The sequence below is a fragment of the Phoenix dactylifera genome, unplaced genomic scaffold, assembly GCF_009389715.1.
Source record: "Phoenix dactylifera cultivar Barhee BC4 unplaced genomic scaffold, palm_55x_up_171113_PBpolish2nd_filt_p 000245F, whole genome shotgun sequence".
NCBI lineage: Eukaryota > Viridiplantae > Streptophyta > Magnoliopsida > Arecales > Arecaceae > Phoenix > Phoenix dactylifera.
In genome coordinates this window covers 170701-192154 of record NW_024067741.1, presented here as the reverse complement: position 1 = coordinate 192154, position 21454 = coordinate 170701, and the positions used below count along the sequence as shown (strand labels likewise).

General features: G+C 39.8%; 1 protein-coding gene across 1 annotated transcript; it reads right to left on the bottom strand.

Moving 5' to 3' along the window:
- Positions 1-12761: 12761 nt before the first annotated feature.
- Positions 12762-19002, bottom strand: LOC103700890 (membrane-anchored ubiquitin-fold protein 4-like). The gene is made up of 4 exons (XM_008782791.4): positions 18727-19002; positions 18395-18654; positions 16048-16218; positions 12762-13242 (listed from the first exon to the last, which is right to left on the bottom strand). Exons 2-4 carry the CDS (start codon positions 18522-18524, stop codon positions 13187-13189), a joined length of 357 nt encoding a protein of 118 aa, XP_008781013.1. The 5' UTR covers positions 18525-18654; positions 18727-19002; the 3' UTR covers positions 12762-13186.
- Positions 19003-21454: the final 2452 nt, after the last annotated feature.

The following is a 21454-nucleotide window of genomic DNA, read 5'->3' as shown; positions in this document are numbered from 1 at the left end:
TCATGTTTAGTGTTTGCATGTGTGCTAGATATCAGTCTAATCCTAAGGAATCTCATCTAATTGCAGTCAAGAGAATCTTTAAATACCTAATAGGAACAAAGAATATAGGGTTATGGTATTCTAAAGAATCTAGCCTAAACTTAATAGGATACACAGATTCAGACTTTACTGGATGTAAACTTGATAGAAAAAGCACCAGCGGGTCATGTCAATTCCTAGGAGAAAACTTAATCTCATGGTTTAGCAAGAAACAAAACTCGGTTGCATTATCTACTGCTGAAGCTGAATATGTTGCAGCCGGGAGTTGTTGTGCTCAAATCTTATGGATCAAACAACAATTGGAAGATTATGGCATTAAACAAGATAAAATTTCCATTAATTGTGATAATACAAGTGCCATTAATCTAACTAAAAATCCAATTCAGCATTCAAGAACTAAACATATTGAGATAAGACATCACTTCATAAGAGATCATGTACTGAATGGTGATGTGACACTTTAATTTGTTTGCACTGATGATCAATTAGCTAACATTTTTACAAAACCCTTAAGTGAAGAGAGATTTAGTGTGCTTAGGAGGGGATTGGGAGTGATTGATCCATGCTAGTGGTATTTTCCACTAGTTCATTGATTTTGATGATTAGATTGTGGCTAATTTAGAGTTTCTTTACAATGATCATCAAATCAGATCATAACTTAGTGATTTTTCCTCATTCGGCACGAACATAGCATGATTTTTAGGTGCGTGCCAGAGTTCGAGACGACTCGAGCAAGTTTCAGAGTCGGCTCGTAATGGGGAGTCGACTCGCACATTTACGGGAGTCGACTCAAGATCGATGGCAGCAGAGGGGAAGTCGACTCGCATTCAGTCGGGAGTCGACTCGAGGTCAATAGGCGCATAAGGAGAGTCGACTCGCGCATACTTTGGAGTCGACTCGAGGTCGAGTCGACTCGCGACTCAGAGGAGTCGACTCACAGTCGGGATCCGATTTTTTAACCCTAACTTCATCGTTTACTCAACACTTCTATTCACCGCCGCCACTGTTCACAAGCCCTAGAGCCGACTCCTAGAGCGTCTCCGGCCGACCTTAAGGTTTTTCCCGTCCATCTTCCTCGCTTCTTTAGGTTCCTTTCTCTTCTCTAGATCAAAATGCCTCGTAAAGCCGTTGTCCGGAAGAGACCCCAACCCGCAACCGGTGCCGAGCGGCGTTCCAAGGGTCGGAACGATCCCGCGAGGCCACAACCTCCGGCTCGTTCCCCGCCGAGGGAGGTTCCCTCGAGGCCGTGCGCCGGGAAGGCGGTCTCCACCGGGAGATACGTCGATTTCGACTATCTCTCCCGGGAGGGCTTTACTATAGGAGAGAGACTGCGGGCCTAGGGCTTAGAGTATTTTTGTTCCCTAGATCTCCCCACATACCCTGGCCTAGTTAGGGAGTTCTACGGTACTGTACATAGGGGCGATGGGGGTATCGAGGGCACGGTAGCCGGTGTCCCATTGTTCATTTCGGAGGATATCATTGCTCAGGTCCTCCATCTTCCACAAGTAGGGGTGGCTCCCACACACCCCGAGGATAGGACTGAGGCCCTTACGGCCATTCTAGGTCATCCACCTCAGTCTCCCTTAGATGAGGTGTCCGCTAGCTCACTTTCAGTTGAAATGCGGCTCCTCTTGAGTATCATCTCTAGGTCCCTCTTTCCGAAGACTGGCCGCTTCGATTTTGTATCTGAGAGAGACCTAGCTCTTATGTTCTACATCCTCCAGGACACCCCAATCAACTTTCCCAAGATGATGTATAGATACCTATGTGAGCCACTAGATAGACCTAGGCTCACCCTCCCCTATGGCATGATGTTCACTCTTCTATTTAGGGAGGCCGAGATTCCCATTCCTGAGGGGGAACCCTCTCGCGCATTGCGATGGACAGATCGCATGCGTCCGGAAACCCTACACAGGATGGGGTTTCGGAAGGTCGAGGAAACCTGGGTTAGGAAATCATCCACCTCCACACATACCACCAGACCTTTCCCCAGTCCTGACCCAGACTCAGACTATCCTACCTTTCCCTCCACTTCTGCTCCCACCACCTCAGCCGGACCCTCCTCCTCAGCTCCACCTACTCAGCCCATGGAGGTCCGGATCGCTCCTGAGCAGCTCCGGGAGTTGCGGCAGGAGATAGTTAGAGATCTCCGGGACGACCTACTTAGGGAGCTCCGGGGTTCAGTGCCTGCTCCTTCTCCTGCACCTTCTTCCGCGTTGGTCCCTTCCCTGTCAGCCGTGGCTGAGATGACGGCCCATGTGCGGGAAGAGATCTACAATGTAAGGTTCCTGATCCAAGCCCAGTTCCACAGCATGAGCGAAGTCACGAGCACCACTCGGAAGATGCGCGATGACATGCGACACGACATGGGCACCACTACCCAGGGGGCCGAGCGCTTGGCGAATGTGCTCATCGCCAAGCTTGACACACTTCAGCAGTTGGTGACCGAGCTCGATACGACACATAGCAGGGCCACCTCGGCCATTATCCGACAGCTCGAGCACGTCACCAATGCTGTCACACTACTTGCAGAGCGCGTGCCCCGGGGAGCCGCATCCTCCTCGAGGAAGCCTTAGATATCGTTTTGTATTTTGACATGTATTCTTTTTGCTTTACTTATTGTATTCACAAATGTATTTACATACACATCAATACAATGAGTAGACATATTCTCTTTAATTTTGTGCAATTTGCTCTCTAATTGATTGCGTGTTATACTCGCTTCCTTTTTGATACGATGACAAAAAGGGGGAGAAATATTTAATAGATATGTAAATGGAATCAACATAAAAGAAATCAAAAATTAAAACATAATTTGTTCTTAGTGAATTTGGTACCTCGAGGCTCATTATCTCTCTGTTGGAGCTCCTAATGGAGTAATCTCCAGAATCTATTCAAGGGATATTCGGAGATTAGTTGAATCCTACTCAAGAACAAATTGACAGATTTTTCCTCTAAAAACCAAAAATTTCAGTTCAAAAACTTCAATGCATTAAAAGAAAATTCAGAGAATCAAAACAAAGTAGAATGCATATGTTGAGGGGGAGAATCTGAATTTTTAAGAAAGTCAAATCATTAAATATATATAAGCCAAACAATTGAGTGCATGACATGAAGGCTTATATAATTCCAAATGAAAGGGGGAGCTTTAACTCCAAAATTTATTGTTTCACACCTTTCAAGTTTGGATAAATTAAAAAACCAGACACTTGAATTCATTTATAGATTTCATTTTCTTGTTTATTGAGTAATTCACTTTACATATACTCAATGTTTTTGTCATCATCAAAAAGGGGGAGATTGTGGAGTGATTGATTAAAACCCTATTTGATTTTGATGAGCTCAAAGCATTTGAGTATATCTTTTGTTTACTAATGAATTCAATTGAGTGTTTCAGTGAAAATCTTGTCTAAGTGTTTCTAGACTTGGTTCAAGATATTTTGGATAAGTTAAGAAGTCAGTTTGAACCAAAGTCTGAGACTCGAGTCGACTTCGGGATATTACGAGTCGACTCCAAGCGTATCAGAATCACTGGCACGGGCTCGAGTCGACTCCGGATCATTACGAGTCGACTCCGACTGAGAACTGACAGACGAACAGAAAGACTCAACTCAAAATCTGTCAGCGAGTCGACTCCTGAAGTGCGCGAGTCGACTCCGATGATTACCGAGTCGACTCCGGAGTAGTATGAGTCGACTCCAAGGAGTTACAGACAGAAAAGTCAGAGAGCGATTTTCGACCCTGAGATTCGAGTCGACTCCTGTGGAACGCGAGTCGACTCCGATGGTTGGCAGGTCGACTCCAAAGAAAGCGAGAGTCGACTCTCAGTGGTACACAAGGCAAAAGTCAGAGAGCAGTTTTCGGACTCTGAGATCCGAGTCGACTCCCGCACTGCGCGAGTCGACTCCGAGACAGCGCGACCCCAAAAAGACAGAAGACCGAATTATTGTCTCTGAGAGCCGAGTCGACTCCCAGACAGCTCGAGTCGACTCCAAGGTAGCGCTACATCAAAAAGGCAGAAGGCTGTGTTTCAGAAACTGAGAGCCGAGTCGACTCCGGAACAGTTCGAGTCGACTCCAAGACTGAACGAGCCAAAAGATAGAAGATCGGGAGTTCGGGCTCTGAGCGCCGAGTCGACTCCCAGGATTGTCGAGTCGACTCGAGTGGGCCAAGTTGAAAAATTAGCTCGATGGACTTCATGGGATGAGCCGACTCCGAAAATGGCAAGTCAGCTCCAGAAGTTGGCGAGTCGACTCCGGGTTAAGTCGAGTCGACTCCCAGTCGCGGAGGTCACTTTAATTCAAATCCGGAACAGTTGCCGAGCCGACTCCAGAAAAGCATGAGTCGACTCCCGCTACAGCCGAGTCGACTCCAGATCGCGCGAGTCAACTCCGACCCCAACGGACATATTGTCAGGATGTGCAGAGTGTGCAGAACGGACAGAAAAAGGTGTCTAACGGCTAGTTTCCGTGGGGGATGGCTTAAATAGCCACAGAGGACTGTAGCAAGGTAGAGAAGCACCATTCCACTCAAAGAAATCAAGCATCCTATCTCTGCCAACTGGTTTTCAACAGAAAAGAAGGAAGAGCGCCATTAACTCCATCCAGCTACCTCTTCCCAGCATTTAAAGAAGTCTCCTCCTGCCTTCAAGTCGACCAGACATTCAAGAGGAGACTCATAGTTCAAGAAGCACTTCTCTACTCCAACTCAAAAGTGTTTGAGGGCTCTTAACTTCTCTCTAGTTTATATTGCTGTATATCTGCTTTTTAGAAGCTCTGTTTTTCTGTTTGTCCTTGTTCTTTCCATCTTGTCTTTGCTTGATTCAATCAGGGGATTGAATCAAGAGTGTAGAGGTTGGTTGGTGAGCCGAGGGTAAAACCAACGTGTAAGGGTTCGATTGTGATCCCGGAAAAACAATCGGGGTGGTTCTAGTCGGTGAGCCTGGAAAAACCGACCGAGTTCGTTGTGAGCTCGTAAAACAACAAGTTGGGTTGTGAGCTTGTAAAACAACCGGCTGTAATCCAAGAGGTTATAGTGAATTCCCAAGTGAGACTTGGGGAGTAGATGTAGGAGCAAGGGTTAGCTCCGAACCACTATAAACATTGTATTTGTGATTGCTTGTGTCTCTCTCTCTCACTCTCATTTCACTCACAGCACATAGCAACTAATTAATCATCTTGCAAAAGTATTAATTAGTCATCCTCAAACGTTTTAATTGCAAAATTATTTTAAAACCCAATTCACCCCCCCTCTTGGGTTGTCTATCTGGGCAACAATGTCTTTGTCCTATGAGTACAATACTATTGTCTTTGGAACTAGTAATTACGCATGCTGAAGACTTGAAAGAAACTTCAAAACCTTTATCACAAAATTAACTAATACTAAACAAATTATATTTTAGACCATCAACCAAAAAAAATTATCTATAAATGTAGATGGAGTGATACGAATTTTACTCTTTCCAATAATATGACCTTTGCCGTTGTCACCAAAAGTTACCACTCCCCCATCTTTAGATTCCATGGTGATGAATTGATCCTTGTCACCTATCATATGTCTTGAACAACCACTATCTAGATACCATAGTCGATTCTTCTCATTGGTTGTAAGACATACCTGCAAGCAAGATCAAGGATTCATTTTAGGTACCCAAACTATGTTGGGTATTTTAGGGTTAGTACTTATGGTTCCTTTTGGAACCCAATTTTTTTTTAAATTTTTGTTTGCCTTTTTCATTTAATTTGTTGTTATAGTTAAGTTTTCTAAAATCACACTCATAAGCTTTATGTCCTACTTTGTCACAACAATAACACGTTATGGTTTCATTTTTAGATTTTACAAATAAGTTCTTAAGATATTTTTGTTTTCTATTTGTTCTATACCCTAATCCGGCTTTATCATATACAGCTCTTTGACTATCTAAAATCATATTTAACTTAGTTGAGCTAAGTGTGAATCTATCTACTAAAGATTTATATTTTTCAACATTGCTTTTTAGTTCTATGTTTTCTTAATTAAGTTTTCAATTTCATAGGTCATCTTCTTACTTAGTGTTTTATAATCATTAGATAGTTTTAAATTTTCTTCTATAAGGATCTGATTTTCATCCTTTTAAATTTTACTCTTATGAATAAGCTTTTTGTATTCTTCCATAAGGTCTATAAAAGCATCGTGCAATTCATCTACAGTAAAATCACAATCAAGTTCAGTATCTACCTGATCATCATTTGCCATGAAGCACATTTGAGCTGTATATTGCTGATCTTCCTCTTCTGAGCTTGATCCCTCACTTTCGCTCCTATCAGCCATGAGAGCTTTCTTCTTCACTTTCTTTGGCACCCATTTTGATTGTGGACAGTCTATTTTGAAGTGCTCGGGCTTATTGCATTCGTAACAGATGGGCATATCCCTTTCATTTTTTTTGTCCTTACCTTTTTTTTTGCCAGAGCTGTCTTTGACGAAGGACTTCCTTTTGTGAAATCCTTTCTTACTAGTAACCTCATGAACTTTCTAAATTTCTTAGCAAGCATTGCCATCCCTTCTTCATCGTATCCCTCCTCCTCATCGGAATCATCTGACTCACTGTCTTCTCTAGGGATTGTAGGCTTCAATGCAATAGTTTTCCTTTTCTTAATCTCTTCTTCAGTGTTCTCCTTCATAGTCAACTCATGAGTCATGAGTGACCCTAAAAGCTCTTCTAGTTGCAGCGTGTTGAGATCCTTTGCCTCCTGAATTGTTGTTACCTTGGCCTTCCATATTTTTGGTAGAGACTTGAGAATTTTTCGCACCAATTCAGAGTCAATATATGATTTACCTAAGCTTTTAAGTTCATTTATAATGTCTGTGAATCTAGTGAACATCTCAATTATAGACTCAGTAGATTCTATTTTAAACAATTCATACTTATGAACTAACATATTTATTTTTGACTCCTTTACTTGATTTGTACCCTCGTGTATGACTTCTAACCTATCCCAAATCTCTTTGGTTGAGGCACACGTTGAGATCCTATAGAGCTCATTTACATCTAAAGAACAGTAAAGAACATTTATGGCTTTAGCATTTAGCTGAGCCAATCTCTTATCACTATCATCCCAATCCTTTTTAGGTTTAGGAACAATTGTGTCATCTACGCTAATGGTGGGTGTGTGTGGTCCTCTAGTTATGATACTCCACAAATCATAATCTAGAACTTGGATGAATATCCTCATCCGAGCTTTCCAGTATGTGTAATTTGTGCCATTAAACAAAGAAGGTCTATTTATTGATTGTCCCTCACTCATAGAACTTTCTACTTGGGTTGCCATGACCTTTTTCTCTTTGATCGTTAGATCAACAACTAATACTAGAGAACTAGGCTCTGATACCACTTGTCGCCCAAACGTGACAACCCAAGAGGGGGGTAAATTGGGTTTTTCACATTTTAACTCTTAATAGTGCAACGAAATGAAATTAATTCTAAGTACTTGCAGAAATATAAGACTCAGAAATAAAGATAATAGTCACACACACAAAGATGCAGAGTTTTATAGTGGTTCAGTGCACTCCAAAATACCTACATCCACTCCCTAAGACTTCTCTTGGGAATTCACTATAATATGCCTGATTATAGCCGGATTTTTTCCCAAGCTCACAATCCAAACCTTACAATTGGTTTTATGGGATCACTAATTAAACCTACCCGTTGGTTCTGCAGGCTCACCAACAAACCTAATCGTTGGTTTTACGGGCTCACCAACAAACCTTTTCCCCTAAGTTTCAATCCTTGAAACTTGTTACAACCAAATGTAAAGGAATTGAAAATGTATACAAAATAACTATTGCTCAATTTGAAAGAAAAGCAAACTTAGTAAGTTGAGCAATGGTTGATGGTGCTTTAGATTTTTGCCAATGAGAGGATGGCGCCTTGTAGAGTTGAAGCTTGACTATTGATGGATCTCCCTCTAAATGCTTTTCTAATTTGTTTAGCTCCTTGCTCTAGTTCAGTTGCTCACAGAAAAATAAACTTTCTATTTAACTCAAGCTCTTGATTGTTCTCTTTGATTTCTCTTTTTCTCACTTCTTTTTTTTTTCAATACACTAATCCCAATTGAATCCTTTGTTTTTATAGTCTCTAAGTAGGAGGGAATGCATTACTAGCCGTTAGACACAAAAATATAGCTATTACTAACATTTTTCCTCTATACTGTTCTTCTGAAAATATAGCCGTTAGAGCTGCCAATCGATTTGGAGTTGACTCGTGTAAACTTGGAGTCGGCTCGGCTAGACCTAGAGACGACTCAAACTTCTGAGGTGTCAACTCGAGTTCGGGTCCTTAAAAATTGATCTTCTGTCGTTCATCAGTGGAGTCGGTTCGGGATTTGCTAGAGTCAACTTGGCTAACAGTTCATCTGAGCTTGCTTTTTGCTTTTCCCTTTGAGTGAGTCGGCTCGAAGATTTCTAGAGTCGACTCGGCCACTATTCATCTGAAAAACGGGTTTTTTGTCTTTTTCTCAAGGAGTTGAATCAATGTCTCATGGAGGCAACTCAGCCATTGTTCATCCGAAATTCGGGTTTCTGTCTTTTTCTCAAAGAGTCGACTCGGTGTCTCGTGGAGTCGACTCGGCCATTGTTCATCCGAAATTTGGGTTTTTGTCTTTTTCTGATAGTGTCTCAGAGAGTCGACTCGAGCTTCCTATGAGTCAACTCGTTCACTGTTTCTGACTTTTGTTCTTTATCTCATTTTGAAAGAAGTCGTCTCTTGATCCTTTGGAGTCGACTCGTACTTTGATGGAGTCGACTCAAGCTCTACATGAGTTGGCTCCTAAGCATGCCAGAAGTGTGCCACTTGTCTTGTTTATGCCAGAGTCGACTCGATCCCTACTTGAGTCGACTCAAGATTGTTCCTTGGCCATTAACTGATCCAAAGTGTTTTCATTTTAATCCTTACTAATTTATCTTGAATTATTTCGACATTTTTCTGAAACACTAAACATAAAATCATTAGTACAATAATATGTTTTCAATGGCTTTGTAAACATCAAAATCTCACAAGGATCAACAGGTCTGGGGAGATCATTTTACTTTGATGCTTTTTATTCTCTTTCATGTTGTTATTCCAAAGCACTACCTGACTTAATCATCGTTGGAGGCCCGACCAGAGACACTCCGACGACCTTTCTCTTCTCTTTGTATGTAGATCTGCAACTCTCCACAACAGCTAGCCTTTCGTTTTCCACCACCTTAGACCGAGCGGGTTGATATTGCTGAGTTACGCTCCGTTCGATACGATGTTCACAGCGGAATTCAAACGAGACGTTGTTCATCGTATGAACGTGCCTCGGATCGTAGAATTCAAAAAATTTTCTGGATCCAAATCCAGAAGATCTTTGAACTCATTAGGAAGGGAAGATTTGGATCTGAGGAGGGTTGATTAAGATTTATAAAACTGAAACAAAAATCAGAAGTTATAAATTTGAAGATCTCATCTTCAAAAATTTTGCAGGTGTAGAACACCGCAGCCTGTTGATCTATTCTAGGTTCCTGTTTGAGCCGCACAATTGTCCGGCCTCTATAGATATCCACACGAGGATTTAATCATCTAAGAATAGGTCTTACCGGAGTGCTAGCTCCTTGCAAAGATCTCTCATGACTATCATAATATTGGAAGATAAAAATCTGCAGCATATCTCTTTGAAGAAGAACGCTTTCTTTTTCAACCTTGCTCGCAATGGAGGAAGATGAGGGATGAAGCTTTAAGCGTGGATCTTCCTTGCCTTGCTCCCGTGGATGAAGAGGAAGACGAGGTCCCCTTGCTGCCGTGGAGAAGGAAGGAAGAAGAGAGGGAGAGAGGAGACGTGGGGAGGAAGAGGAGAGAATTCATTCATAATGTCTCCCTTGCTACCCTTTTATAGATTGGGTTTAGGGTCTCTTCTAATCTTATTAGGAGTATGGGACTATAACCTACCCTTGGATTAATGCCAAGTGTCCAATCCTTGTGCTCATAGATGCATGACATGTGTCCACTTAATCAATTGATTAATTTTCTAATCACATTAGGATTCCTAATCTCATTAGGAGAATTAATTGATTTGGGAGCATGCATCCTACGACGCCATGTGGACTTTAAAGTCCGCATAGTGTGAACATGACCTAAGTCATATTCATCCTATGACGACATGTGGTCTTTAAAATCCGCACAAACCTTGGTTTAATCAAATTGACCCAATCATGAACCCAAATGAATTTGGGTCGAACCCAATTTGATTTGGTTCATTAAATCAGCCCAATTGCAATCTAATTGCAATCAATTCCACTTAATTCTTCTTCTATTAACTCACTAACACTTAGTGGGTTAATTCAATCACTAATCATATTGATGATTGATTTCTATTGTGATTCACAATCACAATTATTATAGTCTGACTAATTAAATTCTTTATGTGTGTAACCCCGTAGGTTCTATTCTGACTGGTAGTGAGACATATTGAGATCTCCATCTCAATATCACTGAAACTCCTTTCAGTGGACTGAAACGATTTCAGTTCTACTCTCAGGGTTCACTGATCACCAAGTGAATGCCTTCGAGTCTCACAATCCACTAGTGACACCTAGCAGTATATGGTGGCAACCTAGTAGAATGGAATGTCTGAACCTCTAGGTGCAGTTAGTGTATGATACAGTCCCTCTATCATGGATCCCAACATGACGGAGGTTATGGATATCTCGTCAAACCCCATCGTCCGTCATATGTCAAATTTATACGACTTCCAGTTCGAGATATGGAAAACTCTTTTTCCAAAATACCTGGCCAGAAATTTATCGAACTCAGTCTCATAAATCACATAGTCACTCCTAATCTATCGATAGATCTCATCTAAATGCAACTCTATTCCAAAATGAACCTACTGTAGCCAATCCGCACTACAAGGATCCGAATGGCTAAGGCCCAAGTTCACATGCTCCTCAAACTACAGCAATCTCATAGTGAATAGCTGAGGCATCGTAGGTCAAAGGACCAGTCATACAACTGCAGCATAAGTAGTCACTGACGAGTGGATAGACATCCATGTGACTACTATCTTTGGTCACGCTCAGTGCTTTGTTCTTTAACAAGTACTTGCATAATCACTCCAGTATCTCTACACTGTGGACTCGAGACTCGTCCATCTGACTAAGTGATCTATGCACTAATCTCAGCGGATCGATCACCGTCCCTCATGATGGATCCATCGATCAGGAGCATTTAGAAATTAATCCCTAATGACATATGCCTCAAATTCTCAACTCCTTGAGAATATGTGTCATCATATATTAATCTCTTGGACGATTCGTGGACACATACAAACATGAATGAAAAACAAATTGCCCAAGCTTATTTATTAATAAGAGTAAAATTACAAATTTGTACCCCAGATTACAAATATGCGTCAGCCACGTTGGCTTATAGGGCATACTTCTAACAAATATGCGCTCTACACACCTCCAAATCATCAGAATGTGCTTAGGTATGATTTAGGCATCAATAGATTAGGGCTAGAGGAAGGTCCCTAAATATTCAAAATTGTGGGAAATATTGACACATCCGACTTTCGTGAACACCGTGCTTCCATGCTTGTCGAGATTTGAATACCGTGTGTATAAGATTTGTATCCTTAGAGACTAGGATGCAAGTCTATGGAGACCGGAACACGCAACCACCGACCAAAAATATGCCAAACGCCAAGTCTACACATACATAGAGATCAATATGCGAGTCTTTGGAAACTGAGATGCGCGTTTCTCGACTAAAGCTATGCCAAGCTCCTAGTCTACACATCCTTGACACAAGTTCCTAGAGACTGGGATGCGCGACCGCCAACCAGAGCCTTGCCATGCTCCAAGTCCGCGCTCCCAGTCCACGAATCCTCGAAGACTAGGACTCGAGTCCCCGGAGATCGAGACGTGCGTCTGCCGACCAGAGGCATGCCATGGTCCAAGTCTGCACTCCTAGTCTACAGATCCTTGGAGATAGGATGCGAGTCCCGAGAGGCCGAGACGCACGACCACCTACCAAAGCCATGCCAGGCTCCTAGTATGCGCATTCCCAAAGATCAAGATACGAGTCCCTAGAAACCGGAACACACGACCGTCGACTAGAGCCATGCCAAGCTCTCAGTCCGCGCATCTTTAGAGAACAAGATGTGAGTCCCTAGAGATTGAGATGCGCGTCTTCCGACCAAAACCGTACCGAGCTTTCAGTTTGTATATCCTCAAAGACCAGGTTGCAAGTTCCTAGAGACCGTGACACATAATCTCCGACCGAGCTCCCAGTTCGCGCATCCTTAGCGACCAAGGTGTGAATTCTCGAAGACCGAGATGCATATTCGTTGACTAGAGTTATACCGAGCACTCCAGCTCGAGTACTTCAAGCTAGGCACACAAGGCCTTACGGTCCTGAGACATCACTTTATTCTGATGGTTTTTATTCTCTTTTACGTTGTTATTCAAAAGAATTGTCTAACTTAAGCATCGAAGGAGGTCTGGCCGGAGCCATCCTAGCAGGCCTTTCTCTTCTCTATGTGCATATCCGCAACTCTCCATGGTAGCTGATTTTATATCTCCCACCACCGTTGATCTACACCCTCTATACCTCCGGATTATCAGAACATGATCTGATAGAATTTGGACATCAATACAGTGTTATTAAGATTTATCTCATCCTATGTGTAGTTTATCTAAAGATTATCTCAAACCATAATTTCAAGAATATTTTTCTTGATATGCAATACAAATCCAAACAGTTCTTAACGAAACACACAGACAGAGAGGAGGGACGTCACGGAACTCTTCCATGCACAGCTCATGCAGACACTATACACAATATGATCAAAATAAAGAAAAATAAAATGTCTGAACACAAATACACTGAGACGAACTATTTCATATATAGAACCTGTGATCATCTCTTCCTCTGTCATCAACCTGGTTCACAACAATACCACAAAACATACACCAATACCAATTGGCACAACAGCATTCGGGCAACAATACAGGGAGGATTGGGTTCCTCGAGGACAATACCAGAACTACCAAAAGTGATCATGATGTTCTCCTATTCTCCATTAACCCAATGGCACATAACGGTACTCTTGATGCCAAACACAAGCAAGATAGGCAGCTCCTGACTCTACAATATGGTGCAGGAACAGGTGGTCTTCTTTGGCAAGTCATCAACCTTCTTTTCTGTTCAGAAGAAAGCAGCAACAAGTAGTTTAGGCCATTACAAACTCCAAGTATGTTAAAATATCCAATCTTTGGTTAATTCCAAATTGTTGCACACCCTAGGTAATACCAAGAAATAGATGAGCTTTGGGCTAATACTCATGCCTAGAGAGAAATCTATAGTTAATCATTTTGAAATTAATTAGAAATTTATCCGAGAAGGAAATAGCTAGGAGACTACGAGAAAATGTAAACTAACAAGGAAACTATAATGCGAACAGTTATATCACAGTATAGGCAAGAGCATATTATTCGCCAAACATCCTCTCCAACAGACTTTCAAACTGCTCCATGTTAAGAATTCTAAGGTTTATTCCACCTTAACACCTTTAATAAGGTACACATTTTTAATGTTAAATGCCAACCTTATAACACAATGCTAATGCATACTGGCCTAGATGAAAAAAGTGTAATATACAAGTTCAGTTTGGCAAGAATCAACAAGCAAACAGGCAACAAAATTAATTCACACCAAACTTAACTTGCTCAATCCCACAATATTTCACAAGGTTCGCATACTCCAACCAGGGCTTGGTTATATCATGTTAAAAGTCAATTATATACCAGAATGCAGATGCATTCTTGTCCTGTTGAAGGAAGTATTATATATGAATAAAATCACTCATGAAGCTCATGCAATGAGACAATGACGTCAAGTCACACTCACATCACCCAGCCCTAAAATTTCTATTAAGCTAATAAATTTGTACCAACCAAGGCTCAGTCCAACTGTTCAGTATCCTCGTCCTCATCCTCATGGCTGAGGTCTAAGGTTTGAATCATCATGATGTTATCCGGGAGTTCTAATTTCTCTCTCTGCAGGAATACCATGCAAGATCAATCTTCTTGATCTACACAAGTTCTTCATCAACTAAGATTTGCTCCATCACTTGCATGACTGTCTAGCTCTATGTACAAAGTTAAAAGAGTATCTGAAGGAGCTCCATGCCACAATTAAAGTGTATTTAGAACTTTTTCGCGGGGTTTTGGTAGGTCAATGAGCCAACCTGTGTGATCAACACATGTCAAACCTCTATGGTATGCAAGGTTTCACCAAGCATGTAAGGCCTGGCATGGTTAACAGGTCAGCACAGCCCAAGTTAAATCTACAGCAAAGTAGCTTCCTCTAGACATGCGCACAGGCTAGGCAGCCCAACCAAGTGGTCACACAGGCAGGTATATGCATTTGCCCAATCAAGACACGTTGAGGTAAAACTTATGGCAAGACAAATTTTGAGCCATGCTCAGGTAAAGCAAACAAACTTGCTCCCCCAACAATTTAATATAAAAATGATAAGTTTATGAATGTGTAATAGTGTTGTTATATATTACATATGTTACAATCCAACTTTAGTGTTTTGTGCCCTTACTCCAGTGTTTCTACTCTTCTCACCTACCTTAATCATTTTTGAAAGTGAGGGGCAATAGACATGTCATGTGGAGGACCACTGGAAGAATACGAGGTCGCCTTGAAGTAACAGTGGTAAGACTGCTTGTGAAGATCTGCAAGATGTGGTGGGAGGAGAGACTCTAAAAGAAGCAGCAAGCGTTCCCCCCCACACTTCTCAATCCATGCCTCCATCTCCGAGAAGGTTGCTCCCCTCTAATTGATAGCTTTAATTTCTAATCTATGGATTTACCTGATAGACAGGTTTCCCAAGGCTCTCTCTCTCTCTCTCTCTCTCTCTCTCTCTCTCTCTCTCTCCCTCTCTCCCCACTATATCCCTCAATTAGGTAGTGATTGACGTGACTTGGACATTGATCATATCACGCCAGTCCATTTGCAGACCCAGAATGTAGATATCATGCTAGGCCCGAGCTAGAATGTTATATTTGATACTCGAAATGCGACCCAGCTTTAACTCAACTTTGTCTCAACCAGTGTACCTGCCACAAGTTTAATGCATGATTGGTTGGAAGATCATGTTACCTTTTTGTGCATGCACTAATGAGTATCTTACAACGTGTAAGACACAAACAGATCTTGCAACATATGGAAGGCTTAAACCAATCATTCAAGCCCATTTTCTGTTGTGTGCAAGAAAGCAAGCTCACTTATACATTCAACATGCCAATCTTTCTCTAGGTTGACACAAGTTTCATATATGTCATGCAAAGAGACAATTTGAAAGGACCATTTGGCTTGGCATGTACGGTCGATTCTTGCTCTTCATAAATGAACTTGGCTTGAGTTTGTCTTAATGGCATCCAGCAAGGATCTGATAGCTTAAATTTGTTTACATATGCTATGCTACTTATATTGTAGTATATATAGAGATACTTGAATAAATAAATTTCACGGTTATCATACCAAGAACCCCTATACATGAAGCATATGGCAATTTGTCACGTATTCCCTCTTTATGCTTCACACCAAGCAAACAATGCTCACAAACACAAAAGTTTGTTGGATACTCAAATCCACTAGAGCTACCAATTTAATGAATAAAATTCTTAGAAGCACTTTTAAATCTAGATCCCCAACTAAAATTTACCGGTGCAACATGTGTCGAACATGGCTCGATAAACTCTAGAATTTCAATAACTAATTTTAAATGCAAAATTCCGACTGGCGTTCATTGAGAATCATTCTTTATGCTGTGCTAAAGCTATCTCTCAAATATCAGTCAACTTGTCATTTCACAAGGGAAAAAAAAACAACTTGGAATTGGACAACACTTCTCCACGCATCAAAATTGAGAAAAAGTAACTCAAAAAAATTTAGAGATCATCGCCTATGGCATCAAACAAGAAGGACCAACTGACCTGTTTTTGTCTTAGTAGATGATGGTTGTACAACAACATGCATGGTGATAGCCCCCCCAGGAAGCTCACCGAAAGGTGGTTTACACTGGGCAATTGTTTTGTTGTTTTCTAAAATTTTCCCCGCACTTATCAGCTTCACATCATTAGCCACCTTTGGTATAATCTTCTTATCTACATAAAAATATTTTTTTAATCAAATGCCAACAGAAGTCAACAACAAACAGTAAGATAAAAATAACAAAAAATGGGTTTTGAATAAACAGTATCACTACATAAATCATAAGTACCAAAAATTTACAATAAGAAAAGGTTTTAGAAGTCAGATATTACTAAAAAGGATATTAAAATAACTCTGAGCCTATTCTTGACTATTTGTGGACATAGAACACCCATATATCTCTTAAAGTATACCATATAAAGATTAATGAAGATGCATTCTTCAGTACATTATACAGCCTGCTAATATAAATGAACCGTATATAAACTAACAATGTAATTGAAAGTTTAAGTCCATTCTAGGAGCAAGAATTGTTATATTTATTCCCATCAGAAGGCTCGTCGTGTGACGACAGTACAGAGACAAAAACAGTACATGACATATCTACTTTTCCAGATAGAAAATATTCCTTATGTTGATAAAGAATACAGCATCTTTCTTCCTCAAATGCGCTGTTTATAACAGTAATATTGCCACTAAATGTTTAAATCTTACCTCAAATATAGAATTATTATTTTGTTTTGAAAAGAAACCTTCTATAACAATATTTAAAACTAAACAGCACATAAAACATTATTTTCCATACACAGGACCCCAATATCAACAAAAAATACAGAGTCCTTTATACCTCCAACGTCTAAGTCTGAACAAGATACCTCTTTACCATCATCATATACTTTTTAGTGTCCACCTCCTAACTTCTCACATACTCACTTCTAATTCTCACTCCCCATGCCTTTCAATCTTCCAAACATTATGATTGAACTCAACTATGCTTATCATGTCTCCAGGTTCACTTTTGTTGCTCAGAATTTAAGCCATATATGTTTATTGGAGTCTTACATATGCAAGCAAGTGTTTTCTTTTTTTTTTTTTTTTTTTGCATGATCAAATGTGTCATTCAGTCCATCTAACAGAAGAGATAGATGATTTTATAGCATATACACTTAGGGATATCCTAGAAATTAACTAGGAAAAATTTTGTTAGATTCAGATAATAAGGTGAATTCTGGGCATATGAGATGCACATCATCTAAGACATAAAACTTTATATCGAACGATCACAAAAAATGCCAATAAGAAACTAAGATAACAAAAGCATGAGAATGTCATGGGCATTGGAGTGCCACAAGTCAGTTTTCTACTGAGAGTTTTTTAGGTTGGAAAGCAAACCAGCATTTTGACTCAAAATTACAAAACATGTGCAAAGACAGACAATAACAACACAATGAGTAAGATATGCAAGACATGTCTATATGGACAATATAAGCAAAGGATGCCAGTATTGTCTTGATTGGCATCAAATATGATATAATATTAATGGAGATGGCAACTTGTTCAGTACCAGAACATGTGTGTGAAACCAAATTAATTGCTATAAATGAGGTGGCAGAAGATTTCAAGAGGAAAACTACCAAGACTAGTGAGCTCAATGTGTATAGAAGTCAGCAATCAGTGACTTGCAACCTATAGAGTATAGACTATGACACCAAACTGCAAATAGCCATCAAAAAAAATTCAGAAATGCGTATTCAAGAAAACTGTCTCAGCTCTGACATTTAGCTACCAAGGACCCAAATAGGCACAATAAATAGAAGTAAAGATATAAGGAACCAAAACAAGCAAGAAATAGTTTAGTTAGTGAAAGGCTACTACATTACCCCACCACCAGCAACACCAAACAAACAAATAAAAAGATGCTGAATTTAAAAATCAGCTCTTTCTAAAGAAACTGAAGTACTTAGCATAAATTACTGTGGAGTATTAATGAAAAAAAGTTATAAAAGAAGAAAATAGAGTGGGCATGATTACAAATGCTCTAAGTTCTAAATGAACCCAACAATTTCATCACAGCACAAAAACTCATGAAAATAATTGAACAAAAAAGTTCCATTCTAATAACACTGCCAGATTTCGCATGTAATATCAAAAACAAGATCTTTAAGCTGACTTGAAATCTGAAACAACCACAATTAAAAAAAACAGATTGAGAATTCAAATATTCTTTTTCTTTTATTTCCCTGGAATTGATCAGCATAGCAGGTAAAGAACCGAAAATAGAACTAATTACAGAAATAAATTTCACGATAAAAGATCCAAGAGCCCAGGTTAGGGAACAGAAACTCCTACCTCGCGGCCACTCAGAGATTATTCTTTCTTTGAGCATGGCAATCGTAGAGGAGGACGAATACCGGATCGGACCGATGTCGGATCCATCGTAGAGCCGAAATTTAAGCTCGACCAGATCCTCTTCCGGCATTTGATCCCTTCAAACCCTTCCAAACTCCGATCTACCTCCGATCACCGAGAAAACCAGCCAAAGATCACGAAATAAAAGCACCCAATTCCTCTGCTCCGCCGAATTAGGAATCCACCCACTTAAGAAAACTCTGTCAATTGAAGAGTGACCAAACAGATCAGTTTAACACAAAAAGAAACGAAAAAACGAAGAAAAATCGCACCTTTGGTAATGAAATCCAGCTGCGAAGAAGGTCAGATCGGCGAGATGCGAGCGGCTCTTCGAATGGATCGCAGTGGATCGCGGGGATTTCGAGGGAAATCACCGACAACCGGGAAAGAGGGCAACCCGCGAAACCCTAGAACGGTAAATAATTGTTAGCTTAGCTAGGCCTAGGGTTACAGTTAGGGCTTGGTCCAAGAAAGAGCGGGGCCGTGGGAATAAGAAAAAGAAGAAAGAAGCGAGAGGAGGTGCGAATAAAAGAGAGAGAAAGCAGCAAGAAAGTGGCGTGATATATATACGGCTGGGGAAGGGAAGTGCCTCCAGAGTTTCCGTGCCCGCTCCGCTTGACCAAATTGATTCCATGCACGAGATCACGCGTCGGTCGGCCCAAAATATTGAGCACACCTATTTTATTTTATTTTATTTTATTTTATTATTTAAAAAAATGAATTATATTAATTATAAATTATTAGATAAATTATTTTTTAGTTCACTAGGTTTATGTTGTGTTGCTAAGTAGTCCTTAAACTTCAAAAACCTCAAATTAGGTTCTTACCATTTTACTTCTATTTTAATGCCATTCTTTCGCCCGACCCTAATCACTTTCTTACCGAAGATTCTTCTTGGCACCATTGTCATCTTACCGATGATGATGAGTTTTATCTAGCTGATTATGTGGCCTATGGGCCGTAATATGGCAACCAACACTTAAAACATCTAATAATCTATCGGAATTTCTCTACCCTAAATTTCTTACATTAAGTTCCTCTTTTTTTCCGTTCAAAAATTGTATTCCTTCTCCATTCAAACCAGACAATCGATTTTCACAATCACTCTTCAATATCATTCTTTGGCACCGTTCTTCACCATCCTTCTTCCCCATCGAAGTTAGGTATGCACCTACTGATATTTACATTGTTGTTTTGAGAATTGGCATATATGCCTTATTGGTTTGAGATTTGGTATATATCTCTTGTTATTTTGAGATAAACAAAATAAAAGGATTTGGGACATCCTTGAAGGGGACTTGGCGGAGGGCTATGCATCACCACCAACCACTTCTATGAATTTTTACAGGCCTAGAATGTGTAACTCCAATTACATGCTTGCCTTTGTTTGTCACTGCCTAGTCCCTAATATAATTGTTAAGATGGGTTTGGAAGGTGCTCGCAAAGAACTATGCATCACCACCAACCACTTGCATGCTTGCCTTTGTTTGTTATGATCATGAAATGTTAGCAGATTGCGGGAAGACAACTTGACTTTAACTCTTAAGAGAAGATGTTAATTCTTGAAATTAAATTTGCACTCTATTTTACAGAATGATAGATATTATAATTTTTCTTATACATTGAATTTACTTCACTCATATTTTTGAAGCAGAAATTATCTATGCTCAATTTTTATGATAGATATACATTTACCTATTAATATTTCCTCACTCCAAATTATAAATATTTTGTAAACCATTTACAATCACCTAGTGGAATGAATATGTAGTCTATTGCATTCGGCTTTTCAAAATTTTAAACTACAAATGCAGTGGAATAATATCTTACTAATGTGTATGTGATGTGCAATAGGAAATATGAGCACCTAAGTAAGGTAACAAGCAAAATAAACAAGGCACATAATCCAAGCACCACAAATGCAAAAAATCTAAGACTTTTCTGAAAAATAACTTAAGTTGCTCCAAAATGTATGATCATTAGTAACTTACTCAAGTATTTTGTAATCATTAAAATGTATCTTTGGGTCAACAATCTCTTCCTTGTTGATGATGACGAAATATTTAAGTATAAGCAAAATAAACCATTCTATGTACTAAAGCAAAATAATATCTTTGTAATATGTTATCTTGAGCATTCCAAATTATAGCATATATGATATTAGAGCAAGTATATCAAGCATCCAATATTCATTTTATATAGATTATAGATTGGATTACTAATATATCAGAGCATATCCTCACATCATAGTACTAGAGCATAAATATGGAATGTTGAGGAACTGTAGATGATCAAGGCAATTAGAGCAAGCTTCTAACTATTCTTCATTTATGTCAAGACAGTGGTACAATAAATAGCCATAGTATAGCCAATAATATCAGAGCACGTAGATTTAGGAATGTACTTAAGTATCAAAGCATTATTGTTCCCATATAGTGGTGCCAAAGTAATAGAGCAGAGGTGTGCGAATCAAATTTTCAAGATGACAAACATATGCACACCAATAATATGCATCTATTAGAGCATAGATCAGTAGTGTCAAGACCTCGATCAAAGCAACAAAGAGTGTCAAAGTGTATCAAAGCAACAAATTTCAAAACAACAAAGAGACATCAAAGCGAATACTTCTACTTTTGCTACTACTATTTCTATTTATACTTCATATATATTTATACTTCATGTATCTTCTACATGTACTTTATATATTTACTCTTCCTTTTTGGCATCATCAAGCAAAATACATAGCATAAGGAGGTGCATAAGAGAGAGATACCATAAAGCTGAACATAGCATAAGAATGAAGGTATCATAACATAGCACAAGAACTTAGGAGGTGTAACACTAGTGGTAGTCTTAGGAGCTATTGAAGTCTTGGCTAAAGTGGTAGGAGTCTCAAGCTATCCAATCAACCTCTCCATGGACTGAAGAAGAGAAGCCATACTAGAAGTAATTGAGGTACTCATGTTGTGCATCTCCTCTCACACCTTTTATATACCAGAC

Bases quoted from the DNA above. Each gene is read 5' to 3' on its own strand.
- LOC103700890 (XM_008782791.4), bottom strand. From the start codon at position 18,524: ATGCCGGAAGAGGATCTGGTCGAGCTTAAATTTCGGCTCTACGATGGA. The intron at 16,219-18,394 runs GTAGGAGTTTCT...ATTTTTATGTAG, and splicing joins AATCTCTGAGTGGCCGCGAG to ATAAGAAGATTATACCAAAG. The intron at 13,243-16,047 runs GTCAGTTGGTCC...TCTTCTGAACAG, and splicing joins ATCTACTAAGACAAAAACAG to AAAAGAAGGTTGATGACTTG.